The 16080-nt window shown below is 34.8% G+C and overlaps 3 protein-coding genes across 3 annotated transcripts; 2 read left to right on the top strand and 1 right to left on the bottom strand.

Moving 5' to 3' along the window:
• The first annotated feature begins 1115 nt into the window (after window positions 1-1115).
• On the top strand, window positions 1116-3678 carry LOC121806544. The gene is made up of 2 exons (XM_042206625.1): window positions 1116-1592; window positions 2238-3678. The coding sequence occupies exon 2, from the start codon at window positions 2253-2255 to the stop codon at window positions 3327-3329; it is 1077 nt and encodes a 358-aa protein (XP_042062559.1). The 5' UTR covers window positions 1116-1592; window positions 2238-2252; the 3' UTR covers window positions 3330-3678.
• Window positions 3679-6536: 2858 nt separating this feature from the next.
• LOC121810012 lies at window positions 6537-7887 on the top strand. Its single transcript, XM_042210884.1, has one exon. The coding sequence runs from the start codon at window positions 6634-6636 to the stop codon at window positions 7690-7692; it is 1059 nt and encodes a 352-aa protein (XP_042066818.1). The 5' UTR covers window positions 6537-6633; the 3' UTR covers window positions 7693-7887.
• Window positions 7888-8118: 231 nt separating this feature from the next.
• LOC121810011 (CRM-domain containing factor CFM9, mitochondrial-like) lies at window positions 8119-10965 on the bottom strand. Its single transcript, XM_042210883.1, has 4 exons — window positions 10830-10965; window positions 10473-10734; window positions 9541-9942; window positions 8119-9439 (listed from the first exon to the last, which is right to left on the bottom strand). Exons 1-4 carry the CDS (start codon window positions 10901-10903, stop codon window positions 8486-8488), a joined length of 1692 nt encoding a protein of 563 aa, XP_042066817.1. The 5' UTR covers window positions 10904-10965; the 3' UTR covers window positions 8119-8485.
• Between the last annotated feature and the right edge of the window lie 5115 nt (window positions 10966-16080).

Genomic DNA, 16080 nt, shown 5'->3' with positions numbered 1-16080 from the left:
CCTTCAACTTAATCCTAGATGGATAGTCTCATGATAATTAGTCATAGTCTCTCCCTCTAACTAAAATAATCTCACAACTTAATCCTAGATGGATAGTCTCATGATATTAGTCATGGCAACCGAACGCCACATATCTATCTTATAATATCATTATATACAGCTCGATATTAAATATTCTATCTATCCCATAATAAGAGATCTGTTTTGCCATTTCTGTTCATTCAAAAATATGAATCTTATTTCATTTTTGCCATAAATGATACGTAGACCTATATTCCATCAATTTATTTCACTCACATTTTATTATAAAATTAATATATTTAAGTGAGACTCATATTTCACTAACTTATTCAATCTGTTTTTCTTTATATTTCTTAAAACTCGTGCCCAAATTAAATATGACTCCTATTGTGAGACGAAGAGAATAATTAATACTAATAATTTATTACTCCCTCCGTCCGCCATTAGGAGTCCCATTTATGGGCGGCACGGGTTTTAAGGAATGTTAAGAAAAGTGGGTGGAAAAAAGTTAGTGGAATAAGGGTCCCACTTGTATATATTAATTTTAAATGAAATGTGAGTGAAATGAGTTAGTGGAAGGTGGGACCCTATTACTATTTATGGTAAAGGTGAACCGGGACTCTTATTCGCGGACGGACTAAAATAGAAAAACGGGACTCCTATTCGCGGACAGAGGGAGTATAAAAAAAACAAAATACTTGGATTCTTCATTCTTATCATAATCATTGCTATTACAATAATTCGAATATACTATATCAAACAATAGGTTGCTTATATCAATTTTCCTCCGAGACCAATTATTCAAGATTTCTTTTTCTCTCCATATATTTTAATTTCCATATAATATTATAAGTTTATAAAAAAACATTAGAAGTAACTCGAATTAAATATACAACCAATCACATCCACATTTTCCATTGCTCACATCATATTTAAATAGAAATAAAATAAAACCAATTACCAACTTTATCCATAAAATTGGGTAAATTTAGTTGGTCATAATGCAGCATAAATGATTTTTAACCAAATTTATGAGGAAAAATTAAAATAGAAATAGGCATGCAGCCTCCACCTTACACCTTCTTTCCATCATTCCTTCTTCGCTATCAATACAATTCGATTTGTCCATTTCTGATTTCATTTTTCCCCAATCGTTAATTATAGTATTAATCCCAATTCCCCAAACGCCATTTTCTTCCAATTTAATTGCTCATTATTTCAGCATTCCATTCCCTCTCAAGAAAATTTGCGAAAAAAGGTTCTCCTTTTATATGAGAGGAGAGGAGAGGAGAGGAGAGGGAGAGAATGAGGAAACTGGTGATTTACACAACCAACCCTTTGTCGACGACGATTGCCCGTTTTTAGGAAATCAAATTCCCCCTGTTTTCTCTCTCCAAAATTGTGTCTTTTTTCACCATTGTTATTAAATTTTGTATAAACTTTTTTTTCTTTTCTCTCCGCTTATTTATGATCACGGAAGAGGCATTTGTGCAGAGAGAGGGAGAGATTTTGAGGTAGAAAAAAAGGATTTTTGGGCTCTCTTCTCTCTCTTCTTTTGCTGTTGTTAACAGGTTAGTCACATTTCTTGTTTTTGCTACTATTGATTTAAGGGTTCATATTTAATCAACAAGGGCTTGTGTTGTTGCTCATTTTCTACTTATTTGATTTGTTTTTGTGTCTTGTGGGGTGCAATCTTTATGTGTTTTTTTCATTGATATTTTGAGGTACAACTGTTCTTGAATTAGCTTTATGAGTTTACATTGCTGAAAATGGCATTTTTGCTGTTGAGATTAATCCAAAATAGTGAGAAATAAGCAAATGTGTTGTGCAATATAATCTTCAAGATTTGCCCTTTTAATAAAAAGAAATGGCTTGTTTTGTTGATGGCATTGTTTCTGTTGAGGAGAATCCAAAAAAAGTTCATATTGTTCACAAATAGACAAATGTTTTGTTGATTATAATGAATATATAGGATGGCATTGTTGCTATTGAGGAGAATCCATAAATAATTCAAATTGTTAAGAAATAAGCAAATGTGTAATGCAATATCAAGATTTTCCCTTTTTATATGGTTTGTGACTTTGTTGATTATATGAATATATGTTTTCATTTTTACTGTTGAGAAGAATCCACAGTTGTGCATGATGTTGACAAATGAAGTGGTTTGCACTAAATTACCAAATTCATCAAGAAATTCTTGTTTTTTCAATATGCAGCCTGCACTCTTGAGCATGTCGAGAGTCCGGTGGTCATTTCTAGGGCTCGATTTGAGGGCCTTGCTCTTCCTATGTCTAGTCATACCCTCCGGCATAGTTGGCATATACTTCCACGGCCAAAAGATAACCTATTTCCTCCGGCCATTGTGGGAGTCCCCTCCGAAGCCCTTCATAACACTAACTCATTACTACCACGAGAATGTGTCGATGGAGACTCTTTGCAGGCTTCACGGGTGGGGGGTCCGGGACTTCCCTAGGCGCGTCTATGATGCTGTCCTCTTCAGCAACGAGGTCGACATGCTCAAGATCCGGTGGAAGGAGATGCATCCTTACATATCACAATTTGTGCTGCTCGAGTCAAACTCCACCTTCACAGCCCTCCCAAAGCCCCTCAACTTTGCCTCGAACCGGGACAAGTTCGAATTCGTTAAGCCTAGGCTGACCTATGGCATGATTGGCGGGAGGTTCAAGAAAGGCGAGAACCCCTTCATCGAGGAGGCATACCAGAGACTGGCCCTCGACCAGCTGCTGAGGATTGCTGGGATAGAAGACGACGACCTCCTTGTCATGTCGGACGTTGATGAGATCCCTAGCAGGCACACCATTGATCTACTGAGATGGTGTGACAACATTCCTCCGGTTCTCCACCTCCAGTTGAAGAACTATGTCTACTCGTTCGAGTTCTTGTATGATCTCCGGAGCTGGAGAGCCTCGGTCCATAGGTACCAAAGGGGGAAGACGAGGTATGCTCATTACCGCCAAGGGGACCTCCTCTTGGCGGACTCTGGGTGGCACTGCAGCTTCTGCTTTCGTTACATAAGCGATTTCGTGTTCAAGATGAAGGCTTATAGCCACACGGATCGAGTGAGATTTTCTCACTACCTCAGCCCCAAAAGGATTCAAGAACTGATATGCAAAGGTGCTGATTTGTATGATATGCTACCGGAGGAGTACACGTTTAGAGAGATCATCGGGAAAATGGGCCCGATTCCTCACTCACACTCGGCCGTTCATCTGCCTGCGTTCCTTCTCGAGAATGCAGACGAGTACAAATACCTTTTGCCCGGGAGCTGCATAAGGGAGAGTGGTTGAGGGTGGAAGCCTCGGATTCTTGAAGAGGGCGAGCTCTGACTGTGCAACGGGGCAAGGGAGACGACGGGAAGGGCTACACATATTCATCTTTGCTCCGACTTGGAAGACCTCTCTCGCTCGCTCGCCTTGTTTGGTGGCTCGATCGTGTTTTTGGCCGGATTCCGGCTGTGGAATGGCGTGGTTTGCTTGCTTTCATCAACGATGTTTTATTGAATTTTTTATGCTTACATTTTAGAGTCTATTTATAAACTACTGTCTCATTTGTGATGCACATTTAACTTAGTGTATATAACATCAAAATACTAAGCATGATAAACAAAAAAATACATAAAATTGTTTATTAAAATTAGCCTATAAGTGTTGATTAAAATCTGTTACGTATTTAATACCGTATAAAAAATTGCAAACACACATCAACAGTAGTATGCCATAGTGAGTGAAGATTAAACTCTAGAATAATGCATCACCCGAATGAAGAAAATATAAAAAAAATTAATATAACGAGTGAATGGATTTATAATCCAAAATGACTTGCAGCTAAATTTAAAACTTTAGTTATGGTTCTATTGTTTTTTTAATATAAATTATAAATTAATTATCAAAATGACTTTTTCAATCTGTTTCACTTTTTCGATGAATTAATTATCCATCGAACATTGCACGACTTCTGATATTTGTATATGTTAGTTTTTGAATTTTTTTTATTATTGGATTTTTTTACATTCTTTATTATTTTTATGTAGTTTATTTATAATTAAGGTCCAGTACAATATTTTATTTTTAACTATCTTGTTTAGTTAAAAGTTATTTAAATAATTATATTTTTAATTTTTAATATTAAAAAAATTGAAATATAATCAAAATCAAATTTAGCTACAAAATATTTTGATAATTAAATGTACAATTATAATTTTTAAAATGAATATATTTAATAGTATCATACTAGTATTAAATTTTTAGTTTCTAAAAGTTTAAAAGAAAAGAAGCAAAGAGGATTGAGATAAAGTGATTAAAAGAAATACTCTTTTGTCTTTTTTAAGGATGAACTACTACATGTTTAGTCCAAAGGAATTGAAAAAGTACTCTTTATCTATAGTGGCCGCTTCTCTATTGTTCTCTCCGTCCCATAAAAATATAGACAATATATATGATTTGAGAATTAAAATAAAATTAATAAAATAAGAGAGATAATGAAAATTGTATGGTAAAGTAAGAGAGATGAGGAGAATGGTAGTTACAGTAGAGTTAGTGGATAATAGAACCTACATTATTTAATTGATATAACTTTCTAAAAATAGAATGCACATATTTTTGTGGGACGGACGAAAATGGAAAGTGCATATATTTTTATGGGATGGAGGGAGTATAAAAATACTCGGGTTTTTATCTTTTTTTAGAGTAAACTACATGTTTAGCTCCTAGGGTTTTTGTTTCTCATACTATAGACCTCTAATAAAAAAAATATTACTCCCTCCGTCCCACAATAATTGTCACTATTTTCCATTTCAGTCCGTCCTACAATAATTGTCACACTTCATATTTACCATAAAGGGTAAGTATGTCCAACATTCCACTAACTTACTCCACTTACATTTTATTATAAAACCAATATAAAAAAATGAGTCTCATATTCCACTAATTTTTCCAACCAACTTTTCTTTACATTTCTTAAAACTCTTGCCTACAATAAGAGTGACAATTATTATGAGACTATACACCCAAACATATAATTTAACCACGAATTAGGTTTTGTTGGCCATTTTTATGACCAAAACGCCCCCAAACCTTGAAGGGCAACATTTGTTTTTAATTTTTATTTTTTAATTGTCTCTGCATTTTTCTTAACTTAATTATCTCATATTCTAATTAAAATATTTAATTTTTAACTGACCATTTTACAACACTTAATAATAGGAAAATACAAGTATGCAAATACTATTTTTATTTTATAACATATAGTACAAAAATACTACTAATTTTAATTTAAATAGGACTATATTTTGAATACTAAAATTGATCAAATAAAAATAGCATAAATTTTCTTATAAAATTTACCGTTCTAACTTCTGGCATAGTATTTGACAAATTTAATTATACTCGGAAGTATTATTAGTTAAAGTAAGTGGTACTCCGTATAACTTTTTATTAAAGCACCTAATTAGTTAATTGACAAATCTAATCTTTTATTTCTTACATATATATTTCACAATGAATTCAAATTGGAGTAAAGGAATAATATTCTAGTAATACATGGATTGACAACGATTAAGCGTTCATGAGATAAAATAATTTAACTATAAACAAAGTATCTAAGCAAAAGAAAAATAGAAGCAAAAGTCGAAACAATAAAAATAGTGACTGCCAAAAATCCTCTTTAGGGGCTAGAGGTGTTTTAGACCAAAAAAACTCATTCATGATTAAATTAAATACTAACGGTGAATGGTGATATTTATTTTATAGGAATGTGTTGTGTGAGAACCACATACACTAGGAACTAAACATTGTTCACTTTTTTTTTAAAATCTATGAAATAGTCATTCAAATATTTCGCATTCTTGTACTATGTTAAAAATACTCCACCACTATAATATTATCCTAAACCAATATATCTTTGTCCTTACATAAATACTCCACCACGTAAGTATTTTAAGCCACAATTGGGTCAAATGCATGTCCACAAAATTCTGTTATACCGAAGAATAGTTGTGTGGCTAGTTGTATAAATTGCGATTGACAGTGAAGGAGATTCTTGTTAAATAAAATCCAAAAACAAAATAAGCATATTCTTTTGTTGGTAAAACAAAAGTAAGAAAATATAGGATGTAATAAATTTAATTTATTTAGTCACTCGTTGACCAGTTGACCAAGTGCATTTTAGTCAAATCTTGGAATTAATGGTGGAGAAAATTGAGTGTGAATAATTATACATTTAATCTTTATGAGAAATCTAGAGAGAGTAATCTTGATGGAAGATCAATAGATTTTTTTTTGGTAATTACGAAGGATATCTACCGTCGGGTCCAGTGACTGTTTCCTGCGCTCATTTGTAGACACTTTGATGTGTGGGAAAACTAATCCAATGATTTAAGACTGCTCCGTACCCAAAGGCAGACCATTTAGTTAAGGATGAATGAGTCTCATACCACTCGACTACTTTATAAGTACAAAATAACGGAGAAAAAATTATGACGTGGGTGGGTGTGTGGTCATATAAGGAGCTCAGCATGACCAATCTGTTGATATTTAAGAATCAACAAGTAGTGTGCATTTATAATTGTGTATTCATGAAGAAGTAGTGTTGATCATGTCAAGAATGAGGTTGGCATTGGTAGGGGTGATGCTATGTGTAGTGATCCCCTCCGGCATGTTTGGCATATACCTCCACGGCCAAAAGCTAACCTACTTCGTCCGGCCGCTCTGGGACTCCCCTCCCAAGCCCTTCACAACGATAACTCACTACTACCACGAGAATGTGTCGATGGAGACTCTTTGCAGGCTTCACGGGTGGGGGGTCCGGGACTTCCCCAGGCGCGTCTATGATGCTGTCCTCTTCAGCAACGAGGTCGACATGCTCATGATCCGCTGGAAGGAGTTGCACCCGTACGTGTCGCAGTTCGTCCTGCTGGAGTCCAACTCCACCTTCACGGCCCTCCCCAAGCCCCTCAACTTTGCCTTGAATCGGGAGAAGTTCATGTTTGTTGAGTCCAGGCTTAACTACAACACGATAGGCGGAAGGTTCAGGAAAGGCGAGAACCCCTTCGTTGAGGAGGCTTACCAGAGGCTGGCCCTCGACCAGCTTATCAGGCTCGCGGGGATAGAGGAGGACGACCTCCTCATCATGTCAGACGTGGATGAGATCCCTAGCCGGCACACTATTGATCTACTGAGATGGTGTGACGACATTCCTCAAGTTCTCCACCTCCAGTTGAAAAACTATGTATACTCGTACGAGTTCTTGTATGATCTCCAGAGCTGGAGGGCCTCGGTGCATAGGTACCGGAGGGAGAAGACGAGGTATGCTCACTACCGCCAGGCGGACGTCCTCCTGGCGGACGCTGGCTGGCACTGCAGCTTCTGCTTTCGCTACATAAGCGATTTCGTGTTCAAGATGAAGGCTTATAGCCACACGGATCGAGTGAAATTTTCTCATTATCTCAGCCACAAGAGGATTCAGGAACTCATATGCAAAGGTGCTGATTTGTATGATATGCTACCGGAGGAGTACACGTTTAGGGAGATCATCGCGAAGATGGGGCCGATTCCTCAATCACACTCAGCCGTTCATCTCCCCGAGTTCCTTTTCGAGAATGCGGAGGAGTACAAGTACCTTTTGCCCGGGAACTGCGTAAGGGAGAGTGAATGAGGGTAGATGATAGGATTAGCCAGCAAATCTCGCCCAAGATATTCTACAACATACCTTCTTAATTTTGTTTTAGTTAGCATAGCAGTTTATTTCAATTAATTATTTTTATGCAATCTTTATCTTCCTTCAGCCTAATTATTGTATGAATTGGAAGGTAGAAACGCCTCTTTGAACCTCAACTATAGCTTTTTCGCTTCTTTTGAGTTCTAGTTCTTAGAGATGGTATGTATTCGTGCTTTCATTGACGTTCTCATTTCCAAAAGTCGTCTTGCCATCACCATTTAATTTCCCATATTTAATGTTCATGTGCAATGAGAAGAATATACTCCATCCGGTCACAATCAAATATCCCATATTCAAAGGATATTTACTTGTTAAATTGCGATTGATAATGAAGGAGATACTTGTTAAATAGAATCCAAAAACTAAATAAGCATATATATTTTTGTTGGACAAACAAAAGTAAGAAAAGATGCTACAATTGCCGTGGAGGGAGTAAATGATTAAAATAATTTGATAAATAAAAATTCCACATCAGCAGTTCCACTCATCCCCAATTCCAGCCTGTTGAAGCAGCAACAACGAACAAATTGTCCACGGCAACGGCGAGCCACCGACCTTCTCCACCGTCGGCGTATCATGAACCTCCAACCAGTTCGTTCCTTTTCGACAAGGAAAATAAGTTCGAAATATCCTTTAACCTTGTATCATGAGGAGTTATCACAAGCTGCCACAAGTTCAAATTTCACCCAACATTCTTGGATTTTCTGATTCTGGTATACTGCATTGTCGATTATTTGCTGCCTTCATCGTCTCCTGATGTGGCATCTGATTCCCATTCTGCCAGCTCCGATTCGCTAAATGGATCTCGATCAAAAGCACTGCCTTTCAACGTTGCTGGAGTGCCTCTATGCGATCTTCTGTTCATCTCTGTCTGTTCAAAGTTATTGACATTCCTACTGCTCTTACTCTGACGGTGTGATGTTCTTGAATCCGTCAGGGCCCGCCCTTCGCCTTCCGAATCCCATGTTATATCTTCCAAATCACTTAATGCGTGTTCTCGAACAGTATGCTGATTCTTCCTACCATTGGGTTTCATTTCATTTCTCCCAAAACCCCTGCTGTTAGCTCTGCCAGCGTTGCTACGCTGAGATCTCTCCCCATTAGATTCATCAGAGTCATCCTCATAACTCCCGGGAACCACTTCTCCAATGCCATCAGATTCAAACCCGTCGTCATCACCTTCAACCTCACTGTCAGAGGCTCTCACCCTACGCCTTTGATCCCTGTATTTCATCCTATCCTTCGTTTCATTACCCAAGTCCTCATTTCTGATACCTTCAAATCTTTGGTATCTACCACCAAAATCTTCTCTATTCCAGTATCTAATCCGGTTAAGCTCTTCCTTCTCTGCTGATTCCTCCTCGGCCCATTCTTTATCAGCCGCATCTTCTATCTCTGCAATGAATCGGTCGAGCTCCTCCTGATCACTATCATCACCAGCATCTTGCGGCTGCTGAAAGCTCTCCTCAGATGCCACTTGTGTTGTCTTGTCCTCTCGAAAGACGTAGGGACTTCCCTCTCTCTTATCAATAGCATTGAAAAAAGTCGAAGCCACTCTTTGGATGCTAGCCATGGCAACTGGGTCATCAGGATTCACACCCTTCCTGCGAAGCTCTTGTTCTATCTTTTTAATGTTAAGCTTCTGAGATTCGAGGGCCTGTTCAAATCGTGCCTTGAATAATGCCTGCATGTAAAAAATACAAGTAATTAGGATCCAACATTATTCTATTCTACACTCTTTAAATTTGTTGGCAGATGCCAATATTGAGGAAGATTACACCTCACCTTCCTTTTCGTGAGGGTGTTGATAGGTATCAAGTTCTTAGGTTGGCGATAGTTTCTGCCACGAAACATGATAATGGTTTTCACATTGTGTACATTCACCACAATCCCCCCACTCAGTCTTGTGAGCATGGATGCCATCTCTTTAATTTTTTCCTTGGGGAAATTATCACAACAAACTTGAACTGTCTCATGGAATTTCCAGTGAAGGTGCATGTTCTGAACAACTCCTCCAAAGACACCGCGAACACCAACAGGGACATAGTTCTTATTTCTGAAACCAATCTTCTTGTATGCCTGCAACTGCTCTGCAGTGAACAACTCGGGATCATGGCGAGGAAGCGGAAGCTCTGGTAGTTCGTACTTTTTCAGCTTTTGGAGAAGCAAAGCCACCTTTTTCTTTGCCTGGACTAGTCAAAACATGAGGCAAAATGGTGAAATATTCAGCTTCTGAAACTAAAGGAGAAAAACAAGCAGCAAATTGAGAACACAAAGCTTGCAACTATTGTAAAAAAAAACAGCATCACTTCTATCAAATGAAGTAGAAGCTAAGCAACAAGAGACAACAACAAAGCCCAATCGGAAACAAGAACAAGTCACCAAAAAAAGATAAAGAATACACCTTTGAATATATACGAGTAAATGAAAGACAGTTTCTGAAAATCGAATATAAAGACATACTGTTATCCCATGCTCAGCATTCGATTCTTCATTCCAACATTGCACGAGCAATTTAAGCAGCTAAGATCAAACAGTGATTCATTTCACATATCCAATGAATGAATCAAAAAAGAGAACTCAAACTAATCAACTAAATTCCAATAACTACTAAAGCAAGCTAACCCATTTCAGCATTAAAGAACCAGTCGAGACACAGAAAATGACCTAAAAATAATAAATAAATAAACTAGTAGAAATTAGCAGTAATAGCATACCCTTCTAAGATTGTATATGAGGCGTTCTTCATCAGTCATCAATTTCTTCCTCAATTTTTTCGCCCTCCGAATTTCCCTTAGGGTTTTTCCCGACTCCCGCTGCATCCGCTTCTCCACTTTACTCCTCATACTCTTCGACGAGAAACGCCGCGCCCCTTCAAAACTGCTCCATATTTTCGGCGCCGAAGACGATTCACAGCTCACATTGCTGAATCCAGGCATCGAAATTGCAGCAAAACTGCTTCTCGTGATGACATCAACCCTGAGAAAAATGGAAAAGTTCGATTGATCAGATATATGCACAACTCTTCACAAAAAATGAGAAATTTTTGGAGAAATTACACAAAATTCATTTACCTTTGATTGAGGAGGAGAGAAGAAAGGGTTCTGAGACATTGATTTCGAAGATTTCTAGTGTAAACAGACATCATTTTGATTCAAATTTCCGCGAATTGAAAACCGGCCGAGATTGAATTGGAGTTTGGGGGTTTTTAGGTGGGGGGTTTAACAGTTTGGTTAATTACAATATATCCCCCGAGACTTTGTATAATTAATTAGTAGCCCCACAAATTTGGTTTAGACTTTAGAGTCTGCTTCTGAAATTAAAATTGAAATAGAAATTGAATTTGAAACTCTAGCATCGAATTGGAAAGAATTGAATTATAAACTAATTTTAAATTTTTTATTGATAAAATAAAATAATTAATATGAAATTATACACACAACACACAAGCTTACTAAATACACGAATACTTATTGAATACATATATTGCGCACACACAACACATCAAATATACGCAATACATACATTACATACTACTACTTCGTCCGTCCCCTATTACTTGTGTACTTTTCTTTTTACGATAAATGGTAAGTAGGTCTCATATTCCACGGACTCATTTCACTCATATTCTATTATAAAACTAATATATAAAAAAAGAACTCACTATCCATTAACTTTTTAAAAGCACTTTCCTTTACATTTCTTAAAACCCTTGTCGGGACAAAAGTGCACAATTATTGGGGGATGGAAGTAGTACACAATATCTTGAAATGTGAAATACACACTACATGCAACGTCACGCACAACAGTGGCGGATCCAGGATCCGAAAACAGAGGGACAAATATATAGTATTAGCTTGATTTAGTGCGGACGTGGCTAATTTTTCAGTGTTTGGGACGATGCCGGAGGCAAACAGAGGGGTGGAAATGGTAATTTTACGTCCCGATGAGGGGAATAAAGTTAAATTATACATATACTTAAATATACTCTCTTCATACCTCTGTAGTAGAGACGTTTCTTTTTTGCATAGGATTTAAGAAAAATTGTTTTAAACGAGCTAAGTAAAAGGAGAATAAAGTAGAAAGGAAAGAGGTAAAGAGATGAAGAGAGAATAAAGTAAGAGAAAGCAAAGTACTTTTTGCCAAAATAGGAAATGACCCAGCTATAGTGGGACAACCCAAATCTGAATACGACTCATCTACAGAGGGACGAATGGAGTACACTATATGCAGCCTCGCACACAATACACACACAACACATGTTACGGTCACACATAATACATACACTTCAGTCTAGGGGTGGTTCGGTACGGTATACCTTACCGTGAGTGCCATACCGATACCGCACCGAATTTTTTGGTATACCGAAAATTCGGTAAGTTGTTTTTTATACCATTACCATACCGTGTTTTCGATTCCGTAAAAGAAAAGTGGGTTGAATAAGTTAGTGGAATATGAATCCTACTTATATATATATTGGTTATAACAAAATGTGAGTGGAATAAGTTGGTGGTGCTTATCACTTATGGTAAAAGTGAAATAAGACTCTTATTGTTGACCGACCGAAATGACAAAAACAAGACTCTTATTATGGAACAGAGGGAGTATGTTTTTCTATTTATTAGCATAATATTAGAACCCCATTTTCTGCAATACTATATTTTCCATTTATTACAATACTAGAATCCCATTTTCTCCAAAAATAGGTTTATCTATTTATTATAATATTATATCTCCATTTTCTCCAATACTATGTTTTCCTATTTATTATAATCCATTTGATTTTGGTTTATAGTAGAATGTAAGATTTGGATTTTTCGGTTCATCAAATCACGGTTGATCCGCCAGTAGCTCCTTTAGACTATATTTATCAGCAACCATTCAACTCAATCCAACCATCCACTTTTTTAATATTTAATTAATTTCTATCTCCTTCACATCATCAATTGTCATACAACCCAACCATACCATATTTTATGATTTATCTATTACCACCCAACCTTACCATTATATATTTAGTTTTATAATATTATAATTTATATAATATTATTACATAAAATATTTATAAAAATAACACAATCAAATCTAGGAAAATAATCTAGGGAAGAATTGAAAATTTGGGAATCATAGAATATATTATTCTCATCATCCTCTACGGTTGGCAACAAAGGAAACTAAAAAATATTACTAGTAGTAATAAATTGTACTCCATCAAAGAAGAAGGATTATAGGAGTAGAAAAGATGAGATTTTTTTGTATGTAAAACTATATCAAATGTAATCTCTATTTATAAAGGATGAAAAATTATGAATTTTGGTATAACTTTTAAAAAAATTTAATAATATATTAAAGATATATAATTTTAAAAATATATATATATACCAACCAATGAGATTGTGCAAAATAAAAATGGGATGAGACCATGAGAGAGGCCAGCCAGTTGATGGTGGCCTTGGAGGAGACCATATCACTTCAATTTTTTTATAATTAGATAATGACATGGAGGTCGGCCATTTCCAACCGATAATCCTAGTCTTAGAATATGATTATCTGCAATTATCGTATTAACACCTAACACTATAAATCTTAATCCAACTAACTTTTTTGGGTCAAACTAACTGTCATGACTTGTTGATATAAGTACATAGATATCGAATTTCATCATATCTATGACATTCACATTTGAGTGAAATATAATATAGTAGTAATAAATTTAAATATACCAATTTTAGGTCGTTTGTCGGGATGTTATGGTAGTGACGTTTTTAGTCAATGCAAAAAATATACGCAACGCAGAGAGAGTAAGTAATGAGACCCAAGATATTTACTTGTTAGAGAGGTGCACAATACATGCACTCATGTTGATATTCTTCTTGTGTATATCCACGAGTATTTTTTAATACATACGACGAGCGGTAAGTTCATTGGATTTAACTTCTTTTTAGTTAAGTAATTAAATATTTATATATTAATTATTTTACTATTTTATATTACTCTTTAGTATATTAAAATTATTTTATATTTATATTTAATATTCAAGTTGTATAATTTATAAATTTTACAAATATATGTAATCCCTTAAATCTTGGGTTTTAATTATTTGTTGATTTGTTAATTATTAAAATATTGGAAACAATATAAATTATAGTACTCCCTCCGTCCCACAAAGTTTGTCTCATTTTACCATTTTTGTCCGTCCACAAAGTTTGTCACAATTGGATTTTTTTCAAAAATAGACATTAAATACACCTTAATCTCTTCAATGTGGAGCCCTTATTCCAACACACCCCTCCATTTAATACAAGTTAAACAAATTTTAAAACCCGTGCCAAGGCAAACTCGGATAAACTTTGTGGTACGGAAGGAGTAACATTTATGTACTTGTAGTAGTAGTAAAATTTATTTTTGTATGCAAACTACATGTATTCGTAGATGAGGTATGATCTGTTGCTAACTTTTCTTAAGTTGCTAACTTGTTAATTCATCAACGTAGTATATTACAAATGTCAATACGATGATAATGAAATGTCAAAATAAACTTAAGTTGATATTTTAATATATTGTGTTGACATTAATATTTAAATGTCAACACAGTTTACTAAAATATCAACACAAATATGTGTTGACATTTTAATGTGATCGTGTTGACTTTTTTAATACACTACATTGATGAGTTAGTAAATTAACAATTTAAAAAAGTTAGCATTATAATGCACCCCTATGATAATAATCTCGCTCCATATAGCTTTTAGTTTCGGATTGAAAACGTAAACTATTATTAAAACATAAATTTCTAATTTTAATAATAGTTGTGATAATTGAATTTTGTGGTGATGCAAATTATAATCCAATTTTTTGGTGTAGGGGAGGATGTCAATTGTTACACATGATGTATACAGATGATGTTGTTAATTTTACCCAACAAATTGATTTAAAAGTCCCAACTCACTTCTATAAAAATATCATATTTCGTCTTTATTTCTCACGCCTTCCAATCTCTTTCCCAATAACTCATTTCCCATCAAAAAAATTTGGTCATGTAATCGATGAAATTGTATTTTTTTAGTATTGCGCGTTATACTTTTTTGGCTTTTTAATAAAATAAAGTTTTCCATAATGTGGTCTTATGTACTCCATATTGAATATCTAAGTTGGGTGAGTAATTTTTGTTTCTTTCTCCCAAATTACAAAAATTTAATTTTATTTCGAACAGAAAATCTTTTTTTTAGATTAGGACTAGAGCATCATTCTTCTTTTATATAAAATACATATAATGGTTTTTTTTAAGTATTTACAATTTATATTCATTAGCCAAAAATTATTTTGTCTGTGCATAGCTCCAGTGCTAACTATTCTCTTAACCATTTTCTAAATTCACTATTGGTTCTTCATCGTTCGTTTTAGTTTCTACTAGGAGCATCTTCAAGGGGAGAGGTAAACTAATATAACTATCATATTTACTTTTTTTTCATGAAAAATGATTCTCCAAGGGGAGAGGTATTTGAAAATGTATTATACATTTTCCCATTTTGAAGAGGTATCTTTACCTCCCCATCAATGGAGAGGTAAAATCATATAACTACCATATTTGTCTTCTTTTCATGAAAAATCCTTCTCCAAGTGAAAAGGTATTTGAAAAGGTATTACACTTTATGTTTTTTAATGCATTTTGTACTATTATTTTGTTTTTAAAAAATAATTTACTTTTCTATATACATTTTCCCTTTGAAATGTGTTACTTTTTAAAAGGGTATATTTCACCTTTTTTAAGAAGGTAAATATATAATATACATTTTCTGTATATCTTCTTTCCAGAACTGAATAATTTTTTATTTATTGATTCGATTTTCGTATCCTATACCTTTTCGTCTTCTCTTTTTCTTTGGAATTGTTGAGGTAAGGCAAAAGCTGCATAAATCGTTTTTTTTTTGGTTAACCACAAAGCTTAAAACTATACACGTGAAGTAATTTATGCATTCTTTAGCTCACATGAATAAGGGCGAGGCAATATTCTAAGCCCAAAAATTAACTTTTTTCTTCCTTTTGGAAAAATTTGCGAGTTTTTTACATTTCGAACATTTTAATAAATTAACTCAATAATTTATGCATATTTGCATCTGCATTGTTTAGAATTGTAGCATAGTATCCATATGTCCCACTATAAGTGAGTTATTTTTTTTCCAGCTTTTATAAAGATGATAATAAATAGTTAGATTGTAGATGAAGTAAAATAAAAAAGAGAATAATATAAAAAATAGTCGTGTATACATTATTCTCTTGCTTACTTTACTTTCTCTCTATTTTAACTAATTAGTCTCACTTATA

Source organism: Salvia splendens, chromosome 6 (assembly GCF_004379255.2).
Source record: "Salvia splendens isolate huo1 chromosome 6, SspV2, whole genome shotgun sequence".
Taxonomy (NCBI): domain Eukaryota; kingdom Viridiplantae; phylum Streptophyta; class Magnoliopsida; order Lamiales; family Lamiaceae; genus Salvia; species Salvia splendens.
Note: the sequence above shows the minus strand (reverse complement) of the source record. Positions and strands in the feature narration are given on the sequence as shown.